General features: G+C 39.8%; 1 protein-coding gene across 13 annotated transcripts in view; it reads right to left on the bottom strand.

Annotated features, from left to right (window-relative positions):
• Positions 1–14,953, bottom strand: part of kif13a (kinesin family member 13A) — a 47,378-nt gene extending 32,425 nt beyond the window's left edge. For 7 of the 13 annotated variants that reach the window (XM_037784740.1, XM_037784742.1, XM_037784743.1 and 4 more), the window contains exons 1-2: positions 14,579–14,953; positions 14,262–14,352 (exon numbers count right to left, since the gene is read on the bottom strand). In XM_037784740.1, coding sequence (XP_037640668.1) covers positions 14,262–14,352; positions 14,579–14,633 — 146 coding nt within the window. In that variant the 5' untranslated portion in view covers positions 14,634–14,953. The remainder of the gene's footprint in view (positions 1–14,261; positions 14,353–14,578) is intronic. The other 6 variants (XM_037784750.1, XM_037784751.1, XM_037784745.1 and 3 more) reach the window with 1 other exon arrangement.
• Positions 14,954–16,125: the final 1,172 nt, after the last annotated feature.

The following is a 16,125-nucleotide window of genomic DNA, read 5'->3' as shown; positions in this document are numbered from 1 at the left end:
GTAGAAACCCACGGGTGAACCAGAAAAGAAAAGACACAGAGAGAAGAAATAATATGTTAGCATTGATCAGATTTAACAGTCAGAACATGTTCCTGCTCAGAAAGATGCAGCTGCTCTTCTCACAGTAGGAAACCTCCAATTGTGTCGACACAAACAGCTCTTCTGAACTGAAATATGCGCATTGAAACCAAAACAACTTTTTTTTATGAAACCTCAGACTCCTTTCTAACTTTATACATTTCTCAAATTCCTGGTGTGACTTCTTCATTCACTCTTTCCCTCATTTATTTACTCATTCATTCACTTGCACACAGTGGCAGTTTCCTGGTGGTAGGTGCTGCTGTGATTGGGCTCATAATTGGGCCAGTGGAGCGTGAGGAAGGGAAGAGATTTAGGATTCAATGTCCCACTGACTCTGTTGAGTAAATAGCTCTTATGCCTGTGGACTTAACAGAGAGGCCAGGTTGGGGAAGCTGCACTCAGCATAAGCAGCTGCCGGAACCAAGGACAAAAGAGTAATATATATGGCACTCAGTTATGTAGGATTATTCTCTTAACTGGAGAGGGAATTCCCCAAAGCTGGAAAACTATCACAGCTCCAAACAAATGTTACAGCCATTATAATATATGGCTGGGAAATTGTTATGTTTTGCACATGCATGTTGCAGTATAATGCAGTGCAACATATACACCACCCCAGTGCTTCTACATCTGCCACAGTCCTGCCCTTCAGGAGTCAGCAGATCCCTCCTGCAGGCGTCTCCTGGCACAGAGACAGAGGTGGGCATCACCTTCACACAGCAACTAATACAGAGCAAGACTGAAACACTGCACCACACAAACAGAGCTGAGTCACCAACAATAGCAGGCCTGGAGAGCTGCACAACGAAGGCCCACGGAAAATACTGTTCTGCACTTTTATTTCCATGTTAAGTATTAATAAGGTATGAATTGTGAACAAATAGAAAATACTAGGGGTAGGAAAAAAAATTGATTCACCAATGTATCGTGATTTTTTTTTTTTTTTTACGATTTTGAAATCAATTTTTTAATGCCAGAATCGATATATTTGCTTCATTTGAGTCTATGTGGAGGCAGAGGGAAGTTACCGCCTCGATGGAGCTGACAATGGATGTATAAAGAGAACGGAGCTGACGGCAAGGTTAGCGGAAGTATACACGTGTGACTACGTCCAGTTTTCAAAATAAGGTGTTAACAAAGGGAAATGTATATACAAAATATGGAAATAAGATTGATTGGATTATATTCAGCATAAAATGTTACATGTCCCTTGTAAATTAAATAGAAAATACCACTAATTTTTTGAGGGGAATGTCTTTATTGTCTTCCCCATGGTCTAGTACAGTTAACAAAAATCGCAAGAAATCGTAATATCGAATCGCAATACTTAAAAATCGCAACACATATCGAATCGGCACCCAAGTATCGTGATAGTATCCAATCAGGAGATAGGTGTATCGCCCCAGCCCTAGAAAATACTATACCCAAGCCATTAAATGTGGTTATTGTGATGAGGGACAGAAAGAGAGAGAGTGGGAAGAGGAGTGAAAGGAAGAGGGCCTCGTTTAGGTTCATAACCTCAATCTGAATCTGGGCCACTGACAACCACTGTGACTGGGTTTCAATCAGAGCAGACGACTGCAGCAGGGCCCCGTCCTCTAGTCGGGCCCTCCACGCTGCAGAGCAGAGAGGGGACGTCAGCATGAGACAGCAGGGAGCACACATCTAAGACTTCCTATGGGCAGACTAGGAGGTGTGATCAAGGACCACTGACCAGGTCCACATGCACGCTAACTTAGAAGGTAAAAACAAAAATCTTCACATGGCAGTGCTACAAAGTGGAGACGTCAAAGATGAAAGAAACACGTGGGAGAGTTATGACAACAAATAAAGAGACAGCAGCAAATGGACAAAGACAGAGAACAGATGAATCCCTACGGAGGACAAAAGGACGACAGACACAAGACCGGAAAGAGAGACACACACACATTAAATATGGAGACAAAAGACATGCAGTTATGGAATGTGTTCAGTCTAGACTCTTTAGCAGAGGAAACTAACTCTACTGAAGCAGAGCTGCTGCAGTGGTTTGCTGGCTCTTGCTCATTGTGTCATATACTATATGTACAGTATTATGGTATGCCGGGTATGCTGAACAACACAATGGGGGGGACTGTTTCGATCTGGCTATATTTAGGATTTCATAGAGCTTCTATTTCCTCACAAAGTCTCATAGGAAATGCATTTAATCCAAAAATTGACTTCATGTCATTCTTGTTTTCACGTTATAGTGCCTGTCTTTACCTCCTCCCCCCCTATCACGACGTTAAGACCTCCCCCTCAATAAGTTAAAGTACACGAGGCTCCAGTTCTCCCACTCTGCTCTGGACATAATCTCTTTAATCTCAGAAATCCGTGTCCTTCTTAGCAATTTTTTACCTTCCTTGTAAAAAAAACATGTAAGCTATGTCCTCTACATTTGGTCGTATAAAAATTTGACGCTTATGATATAACATTGATCATTATTGTTATGGCAATAAAATGTGTATTTTTCAAGGGTATTATGGTCAAGATTATTAATTGAGACTGTGTGCTCATTTGAAAACTGTCTTTCTATCAATACCATAACTATGTTGAATGCAGTGGATGTTGCATGTGAAACAAAATGATTCAATACTGTCAATGTGGCAACACTCTAACATTAATTTGATTGAAATCATTTAGCACTGCAACTAACAATTATTTTCATTATCGATTAATCTGTCAATTAACTTCTCAATTAATAGCTATATAGCTTTTCTATAAAGAATTCACAAAATAGTGGAAAAACTGCTGCCATAATTTCCCAGAGCCGAAGGTGATGTATTCAAAGTGTTTGTTTTTGTCCAAGCAGCTCTCTAAAACCCAGAGATATTCAGTTACTATGATATATGACAAAGAAAAGCCACAAATCCTCGCAGTTAAAACGCTGGAACCACAGACAAATGACTGAAACAAATTGATTAAGAAAAAAGTTTCAATGCAATACACAACGATTACACATGATTAATTGATTCCTAATTACAATATCTTAATACACCAGTTAAGAAATGCTACCAGCTGTACCTCGGTCACAAATGCTGTACAGCGCAGCCCCGAGTGATTCCTGCATGAAGCCCGCGGGCCATTTGCTTAATAATCAGCATGCAAGCCAAGTCATGACTCGAGGGCTTATTAAAGGCTGTATTGTGGTTGGCCGAGTGTGTGACACACACACTGTGTGTGCTGTATGGCACAGAAGTGCCAGATAACATCAGATTCTTCCCCCCTCAGAGGCAGATGCAGGCAGACACTGCAGACCCAGCAGGGCATGGCTGAAGTCTAAAAGTCCCATTCGCGGCTGGTCCTGCAAGTGTGTCATCAAGGGCACGCTCAGGCTCCCACGCCTCCAGCTACCTGATGCCAAGGCACCCATGAATGATTTTAACTTGGCGGAGGGTGGGCATTGGCCTCTTACGCTACTATGATTCTCAACCCTCTGCACTGATCCTCCTACAGACAGATTAAAGGAGCACATTTTGATTTTGCCGCTGGAAAGCCCATCTGAGGACAACCCAATGATATTAATTCCGATAGTATATTATCACTCTTTTACACCCACTGCAGTTGATTTTTGTTATTAGTCCTATTTGTATTAGTTATTACAGCTGCTGTGCTATTATTGGGGTACGGTCTAGACCTGCTCTATATAAAAAGCTGCTCGAGATAACTTCTGTTTTGATTTGACGCTATATAAAATAAAATTAATAATAATAAAATAAATTGAATTGAATCTTCTTGACAAAATCCTTATGTCTTCTCACTTTTAGTAAGAAATACCTCCTCAGACTCAGACTGTGATTGCTTTTAAATTCACTGTTGAGGGTCAGATTCACTCAGATCACACATGCCTGGTGAAAACATGGCATCTTTTTGTGCCTCGCAGCTCAGACACATGTATACTGGTACCCAAAAGGACATTTTGGAGAGTAGGAGAGCAGCAGTGGAAATCCCCCCCATGGTTATGGAGCAGGATTAAGGCCACTGGGTTATTATGCCACCAAAAACTGCGCTCGTCTAGCCCAGTAGGCAACACACCAGATTACTCTACTGTATCATCCACCTACTGAAGCAGCAATGACATGCCCACGCTCACAGAGGTATCAGACAAATACATATTTCACATTTTTAATGTATCATTTAATTTAATCCGACATCCCTTAACACCCCTCCAACTGACAGATCTAGAGCACACTGGTTCAGATTAGCTACCAGAAAAGATGCTCAGTTTTGATAGTTAAGTTTTCTTTTATCAAATAGATTTTTTATTTGTGCGAACAATCTCGCTCCAGCTGCACTTTGTCCATACGTCACAAAAATGAATACCAATAGAATAGCCACAAGGGGATCAACAAATGGTAACTGCAGAGTGGCACAGCGCAAAACAACCTTCGGTCAGTAATTTTTTTAAATGAAAACGTGAAAACGTGAAACTAAACTAAACTTGTGATCACTGATTATTGATTGGGAACATACATATGTGAATTGATTGTAATGTATGATGTTGTATTATGCGATTGTATGTATTTTTTATTTTTTTCTCAAGCCTAACCAGGGACAATGTCTGCAAATTAGCTACGGCTGGAAGTCCTATATACATTGCATCGGTTGCACTTTAATTAAGTGAAACAATGCCTATGTATTGTCCCTGTAATAAAAAATAAATACATGTAAGTGGTGTTATCTTCTGAAATCAGGGTTTGACAGCCAAGAAAATTAGTTTCAAATCATATCGAGAAAAAAAAAAAAAATCAAAATCTAGAAACGCACATGTTGTAGCCCCCCATTTTCCAATGCAAGAAGGATATTACTGTCAGATTCATCAGCGTGATTAAGCAGGCTTTGCAAGAGTTTCTGATGATATAATCCCTCTGCTCAAATGGAATATGTAAGTCACATGGATGAGGTTCACCCCCCATTGAGATGACATTCACAACACTCATCTGCCCTGTGCACGCACACAGAGTAACATAGTTTTTTGCTGGCATACCCCCCCACAGTTTCAAATTCCTTTTCTCGATCTGTCTGTTGCTGAAGCTATGGCTCCCCCAGCCCTTTTAACCTTCATTTAACCGCACATATGAGTTTCCCCTGTTTGGCTTTCCACACACTTCAGAAAATTACAATTCAATAATCTCCAGAGCCAAACACAACGTTCAGAGCTCTCTCTCTGTGTGTGTGTGTGTGTGTGTGTGTGTGTGTGTGTGTGTGAAAGTGTTGGGTTACAGCGCACTGTGCTCTCACAGGCGTCAGTCTAACATTTCAGATGGTCCTCCGGTATGTTTAGAACTGAACACGCCGGTTCCCACCCACTCAAAGCAGAGGTCACCCTGCTGCACAGACAGACAGGAAAATGCCAAGCAGTTAGTTACAGTAAGAGAGGGTGGGTCTCTTGTCTGACCAATTACACTCCAGATGATTCCAAGGAAGCATACGGCCTAATGTAAGATCAATTTTATTAGCATGGGTGATCCAGAACTAAACATGACAAGTGGTTGAAGTCAGAGGTTTGCATACAGGACATTCAGCAGTATTAAAAAAAACAGCACTAAAGGAAGTTGGATGGTTGATGACAGAAACAGACCTGCAGGATTGATCGAAGCTACTGAGACAGCTAACTCTGACTTCCGCCACACAAACATCTTCTAGAGCTTCTTCAGATTTATTATGTAACATAAACCATTCACTGTTAGTATGCAACGTGTTGGCCAGTGCCGAAAGAAGTATTCAAATCCTTTACTTAAGTAAAAGTAACAATACCACAATGTAAAAATACTCCATTACAAGTAAAAGTCCTGCATTTAAAATCAAACATTGTGTTTGTACTAGAGCAAGTGTATATCAATTTGTGGGGTAAATTTATGGAATGGTTTAGATGAAGAAATTAATCAAAATACAAATATAAATCAATTTAAGAAAATGTATTTAAAAGAAAAAATGTTTTTAAGAGGTACAAGGAATGAGGAAGGGGCCTTGTCTCTCTCAGGACTGTGACGCTCGTTGTTGATGTTGTATTTTATTATTATTATTTCATTTTTGTTTTATATATTTTGATGACTATTTAGGTGCATACGTATGTGATAAACATTAAGTTCATTATTTAAGTTATCTAAGTTATAGAAAGGGGTAGGACCTTATAATTGTTTACTTCTGCCTACTCCTTTGAGAAAAAAATTATTTAGATCATTTAGATTTCAATTGATTTGATTATTATTGTGTAATACATAAATAATATGCCCGGCCCAAACGGGCTTACAAAACACCATTATTTCGAAAATAAAGAAAAGACAAAGGGAGAAACAGTTTTTTCCAAGCTTAAGAAACAAAAGCAGCCAACTTATAAGCATTAAAACAACCTGTCGTCCTCCTGGATGTTTTTAAATATACCGACTTTAAGGGCCAGAGGAAGGATTCCTGTTCTTAACTGTGCCACTAAAGACCTCTGACTCCTCGATAGGTTTGCTATAAAATAACATTTAGAATTTTCTGTATATATTTACTGTTCATTTTATTGGTTATTCTTGTTTTGTTTTCTTACAAGTTCGAAATAAATCTATCTAATCTAATATAAAATAAAAGTGTTTTGCAGAAAATAGGCCTTTGTGACTTTTATGTCATAATGAATTACATATTAATACTGAAGCATAATTTTATTTTATTTTATTTCGTAGCTGGAGCTAGTTTTAACTACTTTATATACAGTTTGATAGTTTCATGCAAAGGCTCACAAGATACATCTGATGGGTTTCGAGATGATTATTGGGAGATGAAAGAAGAAAAAAACAAATCTCACAAATCTGTTTTCGTTTTTTTTACTTTTCATTTTGCTTTTCTGGATCATTTGAACAGCTATTTAAATGAAACCATGTGAGAAGTTTAGAGGGGAAAAGTCTCTTCGCTGGAACAGCTAACAACTCAGTTAACACCCGAAATGTGACAACAAACTAGACTCAGCTTTTTTGTACTGTAAGGGGTCAGATAGCTTGAGAGGCTTCGAAGCAATACAAAGTATGTGTTGTATTCTAAAAGCTTAAATAACTATACCTGTCAGACAAATGCAGTGGAGTAGAAGTATACGGTAGAATAAAATGGAAATACCCACATAAAATACAAGTACCTCAAAATGATACATCAGTAGAGTACTTGAGTAAACGTACTTTGTTACATTCCACCACTGTTCTTGGCTAGTTGAGCATTTATGAAACAAACGTGTCCATGGTTCATTGTTCTAAATGCTAAAATTAGCTTCCTATGAAAATATTTGGGGTGGCTGGGGGATATCACTCATTAGGTCATCAGCATAACTCCAGAACGTTTCTGTAACTTGGCAACTGCTGTCGCTGAGCAACAGTGGTAAACATGGAGGCGAGACAGCCTACCAGCCTCATGAGTCAAAGTTCCAACATGAAAGCCAAGCTCAGGATCTCAAAAACAGCCTTAATGAACAGCGCCGTCATCAGCGGCGCACATGATGCTCATACTTCTGTGTGGGACTTTCGAAGTTTCCATAACAAATGTTAACAACACGACAAATGATGCAGACATGGTCTAATTTAGTCTCCTCCGGCATTTCTGACACCACTGTGACAAGCTGGGTCAGCAGCATGCTAGAACACAGAGAGGGATACTGATCACATTGCTTTTAAAGCCTTAAATCTGGTTAGTTTCAAAGGCAACAAACAAGCCAGAAAGAAGTGAAGTTCATCAATTTGTTCAATATGGAAAGGCTTCCTCCTCGGAGGAAATAAAGTGACATATTTACTACCAGGACACACCTCCTTTGACGCGGTCTGCTTGCTATAGATGTCACTTATCTGAATGCATGTGCCGTGAGGACAACAGACAACTAAAGCGAGAGTACGCATGCTCATGAAGTGGAAAACATATCACAAAATTACGAAGAGAAATATGCCAAATAGATGTTTACAGTGCTTGAACATAATGAAGTTTAATGAGTTGAGTATTTCTGTCCAGACAAAGCGAGAGAGTTAAAAACTCTTTTGTTAATGTTGTCTGGCTCCACTTCCCCTGACTGAGACTGAAAGTGAGTCCACAATAAACCTATCCCACCATGTAAACACGCAACAAGCCGGCTTCGAAACTTCAAAAAGGCCTCATCTGAGACAATCATGCAAGAAGCCGGAAAACCAGAATTGTTATGGAAGAAATGTCGGAGAGTGAATTTTCACATAGGCATGCCCTCAGAACGAGCAGCCACATCTGAGATTAATGAGACACAGACTTGACAAAGAGGGAGGGCGCCATCTTTTCTCAATCCCGGATCAAGATGTAAACAATGTTCCACCCTCTAAACAAACAGGGGAAGGTCCTCGAAGGAATACAATCGTTTTATCTGCGCCACACAACACTTTCTCCTAATAGCACGCATGAAAAAAGCCTTACATAGAAGAGTTGGGCTGATTTTAGGCCAACTCACTCTGAGGACATCCTCTTACTGAATGGAAAGGTTGATTATTGGCACATACGGAGCAAAATGGAAAGACAAAAGGGAACATTCCCGAGGGCAAGCCATTAGACAAGGCAGCATTGTCACTCAGTAGAGGCTTGTTTTGGAAAGCATGATGACACTTGGTCATATGTGACCTGATAGAAAATGTGACCAACCTCCAAAACTTCTCATGTCTACTCAACACCTTTATTTAACAGATGTGACATCTGTGTATCATCAGGGTTAGCAAACAGGCGGACAGCATTAGAGGCTATCTGTAAAGGCCTTAACAAAACACATGTTGACCACATTGGGTTGGTCTCTGGCAGTAACCATTGACAGACTGTAGAGCAGAGAACAAGCAAATTTAAAGGAAGAGTAATAACATTTTGGCAAATAGGCTTATTTTGTTTCTGGCAAGTTACAAGAGAAGATTGAAATGGATCCTAAGCATGAGAACGATATGTATCTTCTCATCTAATTGTCTGGAAAAAAAGCAAATGAGCGCATTTCCCAAAATGTCAAACTATGTCATTTAAAAGGTTGCTTTTAAAGGGCTACATGCTTGTGAAACTGCACTAACATGAGCCGCAGAGTGTAAAACCGTTGTACCGTCAGCCGCCGTCTGACTTCCGTTGTGGCGAGGTGAAGGTCCTGAAAGATACCACTGCGTTACCACCGTTTTGGACTTGGCGGCTCACGTTACTACAGCCTTGGAAACGGAGGAATGAGCGTAGGTGTACTCTACTGGTGTGTTTGCAATCTGCAACCACACCACTAGACACCACTAAATCCTACACACTGTACCTTTAAACAGCAGCATTTTAACTAACTTTTTGTTTTACCTTTAAGCCTGTGATAAAAAAAGAAATTGAGGATCTAACCACACTGAACATACAAAAAATATTAGCACAAGATAATTTAAAGTTGAGGAAGCACAGTACAAGTAGCAACATCCTATTCAGATTACACTATCCTAGTAAGCGAGACAGCTCAGTCAAGTGGAAACCAACCCAATTGCTCTTGTAAATATTAGTGATAAGGAAGAGATTAGAGCAGAAATTACAAGCTTGGTTACGGACATTATCAGATAAAGACATACTTCCACCCATCATCTTGAAATGCTGGAATGCAGAGCTACAGTAGCATGGCAGACAAGAAAACACATTTTGATCCCAACAAAGAGACATCCACATAGTTTTAAAATGTTTTAGTTAGCTACAATGAAAGGAAAATGAAAGACCTCTCTCTGACGTAAACCAGACTCCCGCCTCCCTCTCTAAAAAGTTAGTTGTGGTTAGCTTTTGGCTTTTAACACAACTCTGTGTATTTAGACTGAAATATGTGGAAAAAGGGTGGGTTTACATAAAGAGGCCTTTCCAAGACTTGATGGCCTTCTATTCAATTGTTGCATGTTGATGGACATGATGGGGCATGATAGATGTAATACGGCCCCATTGTGTGAGGCGAAGGGTATTTTCTTGTCATGATGCTCCACCACTCAATCCCTCTGCAGACAGCAGCCTCAGGTATTTCTCTGCTTCTCCACCCCCACCTTCATTGTGTCTAAAGCCCAAAGAGAGCAGACTGGTGCGTGAAAACAAAACTACTCTCCCAGACTCCCATTTCAAATATGACATTCGTGCCAACTCAACAGGCAGATGAAAGATTAAACTTGGGAAACTTAACCTGTCGCCCTGGAGTCACAATCCATGTTTCATTCGCCCACCACTGGGATTATTGTTCATTTCTCAGGGAAATAGGAGAGGGGGCTGCGGGTCACGAGTGTTGCTATAATGCTCGGGCGGTGCAAAGAATGAGGCTTAACCATCAAAGGAAATCCCTTATATTTCTTCAAATTCTTTAGGTGACTTGCATATTTTCGCGGCGCTGTGTGGTCTCTGCAAAAACCTGATTAAAATTCAGACACAATTTGGAAAGTTTTCAATGTCTAACTGATTATCCAACATGAAAGTGGCTCCAAGTTCATCCACGAGAGACTTAATTTCTGCATCTCATCAGACTGAGGTTAGTGTTTTTAGGTATTGAGCAAAACTATTGGGACAAAAACTAAAGAAATCCTAACAATGTCATGTATTTTTTCCATTGTTCAATCTTGTGTTTCAAAATCTACAGCCTAAGAAATAACATAAAAACATCTATTACTGCGCTGTCTCCTCTTTGAGGCTGTGCCTGCGCATTCCCATGAGAGAGAAAAAGTTCCCATGATCTTGGCCCTGCAGCCATATTTGGTGTGTTAATACCCACTAAATCTGACACACAGGAACAGGTGTCTTAAACAAGGCAAACTTCGTGATCAGGGTATCCCCTTCTGCGGCTCCACAAGCCGAGAGGAAAATTATATGGTTTAAGAAAACCATGGCAGCCTAAACACAGAGACCCAAAACACACACACACACACACACATAGCACTGAAATGTTAACAAGTAATTATATGCCTGGACTACACTATAGAAAAGAAATGAGACATAATAAGACCAAACTGAACTGAAGTCCCTCTACAGCTACAGAATGTACTACCTTAAGGATTACAAATTGATAAAATTGCTTAATTTTGAAAATAGCTTTGGCAGATTAAAAAAATGACCTTGGTTAAAAACCAGTTGGAGTGAAACTGAATCCAGCAGCAGTTGAAAACAATTCAGACTGATACGACATCTAAATCAGATATGGAAACTTCCCCTGAATGTGAAATGTGTTTGTGTCTCAGACAAAAACATAGCAACAGGTAGCAGTAGAATATGGGCACACGGACAAAGTTAAGACTACGGAGAAGTCGCTGGAGGCTATCCTTGCCAAAGCCAGCTTACCGATCTGGCCAATGATGAGTCAGCACTGGTAAATGAGAGGCCGGCGGTGGGAAATGAGAAGCTGACTAACCATTCGACCCAAGGTGGTAACTCGTGCGTCTAACCAAGCAACCCACTGGATCAATTAATGGCCTGGTTGGTCATTAGCATCCGAGGCTAGAAACTAGCACACCGAGGCTAGCAACCCACTGGATCAGCTACTGGCTTGACTGGTTAGTAGAAGCCGCCGATGCAAAACCGTGGTGACGCAAGCTTGCAACCTCCGGGTCTGAGACGTGAAGCCAATGCTGAAGTGCCTTAAACTTGCATTCTTTCTAACAACCAGCAGGGGGCGACTCCCCTGGTTGCAAAAGGAAGTCTGATTGTATAGAAGTCTATGAGAAAATGACTCTACTTCTCACTTGATTTGTTACCTCAGTAAACATTGTAAACATGAGTTTATGGTCTCAATCGCTAGTTTCAAGTCTTCTTCAATACAGCATGATGTTCATTTAGTAAATGATGGTCCCATTTAGAGTCAAATAGACCATAAAGCAGGGTGTGCTTTAGGGCGTGGCTACCTTGTGATTGACGGGTCGCTACCACGGCGTTGTTCAATCCGGGACCAAAAACCCAGTAGGCAAGGGCCAAAATGCTGAACTTGAGGCTTCAAAACAGCAGTCAACAAACCAATGGATGACGTCACGATGACTATGTCAACTTCTTATATACAGTCTATGCTTGCGACCAACTACCACATTACTTATACTATCATTTACAGATAGAAAAATTCTCTTAGCATTGTGAAATACACTATTTAGAAAACAGTGCTATGCAAGTAGTTTCCAAAGCTTGAACACAATCACAACCAGAACCGCCACGGAAAGACCCGGCATCAGATCCAAAATACTAATCACTTAACTGAGAAACTATTGCAGATGTTGTCGCTCTAAATCTCCGTACGCTCATTGTCATTCCTCTGACCTCTCAACCACAACAGCTTTGTGTTCTGTTGTTGTGCATCCCGTTCCAACATATGTTAGCTTTGAGCGTGATTTGTTTAATTGCCTGGAACGCCGCCATTGTGTGGCAATTTCTGTTCTGATAATTGCCTTAAATACAGGTTAATGTGTGGACCCGAGCTGCTGGGGGAGCGAGCTCATTACCATTTAATGCTGACTGCTGGTTACATGGAACAGCAGATAAAGAGTTACACTTTAACAAGACTGGATGTGGGCCATGGGAAAAGTCTTGACTGTGGCGTGTATTCACCTCCTATGACTTCATTTATCCACGCTGTGGACTTTCCCTGTAGCCACTACTGATAAAGCAAAGGACAAAACAAATAGTCTTTTTTCTCTAATTGAGCGTCCTATTAGACTTATATACGCCTGTGGATAATCAGGTCAGCTGTTTAATCATGTGTGACAACAACAGCAGAGAACAGCAAACGAACCAAGCGCAAAAAATTATAGAAAACAACTACAATGGGTAAAATATATATATATATATACACATCTGACAGTTAACGGTCGTGACATTTCAATGACTCCCCAAGCATACAGCCATCATTAGCCTACAAGTTGTGTGATCTCCTCGTTACAATCTGACAGCATGTCCGACCACAAGCCAGCAGAAACTGCAGCTTTTTTTTATTACTGACCTTCACTGCGCAGAGTTCGAAACATTAGATGATTCTAGCTTTTCCTTTTGATGCTTTTCTCCACTTTTTTTTACCATAAAAACAGTTGATAAATACATGCAGCATCATGCCATTTCTAAAAAGGCACAGTGTGGTATAACACCACTTTGAACGCTACATAAGTTAAATTAGTTCTGACTCTGGTGACACCCTGAGGCTCATACACATTAATCTTTTCAGTCTAACAGCACATCTTCATGTGTCAAACAGGCTCAACCACCTCCCCCTGGGCTTGAAACACAACATCGGCAAACAGTATGAGGGTAATATTATAACACTGGGTTGATTAGTTTTGGAAAGTTCACGTGAATTGCATAACGCAGACTAATATATCATGTTGCGAGCTGGTGGGTGACAGACATCATGTCCTCAAAAAAGAAGGAGTGGAGCATTCCTGTTTGTCTACTGCATTTATTTACTGGCATTTATGGAAAGAAATGGTTTGAATTGAACATCAAAGTTTGTAAGTTTAATCCCCATTATTACTGTGTATCATGTAGAATCATGTGAGTGTTGTCTAATGTTCTGATGTATATTTTCAGACATCTGAAGCTAGACTTGTGGTCCAGTAGCTCACTTGGATAGATAGTTATATATGCTAACCTTGGATGATATTGTTAGTGTATTACAACCAGGGTGGGATGAGGTTATTACAGTGAGAGTGCATGTTTCTGCTCTTTCACTTACAAACACCCAGATGTGTGCTGCATAACACTTTTTATACTCTATTGCACTCAAACTAATGCAATAGATGCCTTATCTACAACAAGCTCACAGCACTATATATTGCTTGCCACAATGCATTATATCCTATATTTATTTGCAAATACAAACATTTGTCAGTGTTTCAGCTTTGTTTACCTGTTGTCTAATGTTCTGATGTATATTTTCAGACATCTGAAGCTATAGACTTATGGTCCAGTAGCTCCCTGGATAGATAGTTATATATGCTAACCTTGGATGATATTGTTACTGTATTACAACCAGGGTGGGATGAGGTTATTACAGAGAGAGTGCATGTTTCTGCTCTTTCACTTACAAACACCCAGATGTGTGCTGCATAACACTTTTTATACTCTATTGCACTCAAACTAATGCAAAAGATGGCTTATCTATAACAAGCTCACTGCACTATAATACATTATACCTATATTTATTTACAAATACAAAACATTTGTCAGTGTTTGTCAGCTTTGTTTACCTGCTGTCTCCTTTTCCATTTGAGGGTGGTGGGTGCAGGACTGTCTGGTTGTCCTCCATTTCCACCACACATTTTGTATTCAGTTCAATTTCTGTGGAGAGAGAAGTTTGTTGAGGGGGAAAGTCAATGTGTGGGTGTGAAAAGGTACAAAATCAGAGCTCTACTTTGACCGTGTTTTCAGGTCTGACTTCTTCAGGCTCATAACTCGGAGCTGAAAGCAGCAATGGCGAAGAAAACTTCATGATAATGTGGCATGAATCCGAGCAGACAAGACATGCAGAGTTTGCAAAAGAGAAATGGTCGTTTTTAACACTTACCCCTGCGGTTCATGGGCCGGACTCTCACTGCAACTTTTACCTTTGAATCCGACATTTTTATGTCCACTTTTCACTCCCACCCTGTTTTATGCGCCGAGCTATCACAATGTATGCAGTCTGTGAATCCTCCGACAAGAAGAAGCCGGATGGTTTCTGCCAGAGAAAAAGAAAAGGCAGCAGATTCTAGTTGTTAAACAACCCTCAAATGAGTCCGGACCTCGAGGAGATGAGATGGCAATATGTTCATTTTGTCCTTTATATCCATCCGGGTTGGCTTTTTGTGCAAATCCAGCACTCTGCTCCAGCTCCAGACAGCATCCCCACCGCCATCTTCCACTGGGAGCACGACTGCTCTCCTCTGGCAGACTGGACAGGCTGTGCCAAACAGGGGGGAACGGATTTACGCACCAAGATTCAAGAAACAAGTGGACGAGAAATGGTAAGAAGGAAGAGCAGAAGGTTTATTATAAAGGGAATAAATATCACAATGAACATGTCTTTCTCGCCCTCTCTGACACACACACACTAATTTAATTATTTTATCATTATATTATATTTATTTATTTATTATTATTATTATTATTTTTTTTAATTATTATTTAAATAAAAAATAGCCTACGAGATTATTATTATTAATTTGTTTTTTTTAACACTTTTTTTTTATGTGGGCTATTATAGCAGCAGGGCCGTAACTGTTTTTTTTAGAAACACTGAGGGCAGGAGTCCTAAAGTGAAAGTGTGAAAGTAATATCACAAAAGCAAAAAAACATATAATTAATAGTCATGTAGGGTTCCTATTTTTTTTCTTTGACCAAAAATGTATCAGATAGATAATTTACGTACAGTGCCGCTGATCGGGGGGGGAACAAGTGGACGAGAATTTAGATTCTAAATCAATTTTAAATTTAAAATTTTAAATAAATAGCCTACGGGATTATTATTATTAATTATTTTATATAAATAAAAATCATATAAAACACTTTTTTTTACGTTTAAGCTTTTATAGCAGTAGGGCCGTAACCAGGTTTTTAGAAAACACTGAGGGCAAGGGTGTCCAAGTGAAAGTGTAAAATCACAAAAGCAAAACAAAATAAAATAATTAATAGTCATGTAGTGTTCCTATTTTTACCAATAATGTATCAGATAATTTCCAATCTTTTTGTATATCTTCTATCTACTGTAGCCTTTATGTTTATCTGTTTATCACACATACCCCCCCAAAAAAATAAATAAAACCTAATTAAAGATCTTTGAGGACCTTTAAAAAAAGTGAAAAGAAATAATAATATGGAAGACCAGGTCCTGTTGAGATGGTTACCCAAAAGTTGCGAAAATGTGCAAAAACTCTCACGAGACTCGCTGCTCGACGACCAATCCTAACCTTAACCATTCAAGATCAATACCTAACCTTAACTATTCAAGGTCAATACCTAACCTCAACCATCACATGACAGTCTTGCAACTTGTGGGTTACCTTCTAGACACAACCGGAAGACATGACCTCACTATCCATTGTGTAGCTACAGCTCTGTATAGCAGTAGTTTCC

Source organism: Sebastes umbrosus, chromosome 11 (assembly GCF_015220745.1).
Source record: "Sebastes umbrosus isolate fSebUmb1 chromosome 11, fSebUmb1.pri, whole genome shotgun sequence".
NCBI classification, from domain to species: Eukaryota; Metazoa; Chordata; class Actinopteri; order Perciformes; family Sebastidae; genus Sebastes; species Sebastes umbrosus.
The sequence above is the reverse complement of the archived record's forward strand: the minus strand, read 5'-3'. Positions and strand labels throughout refer to the sequence as shown.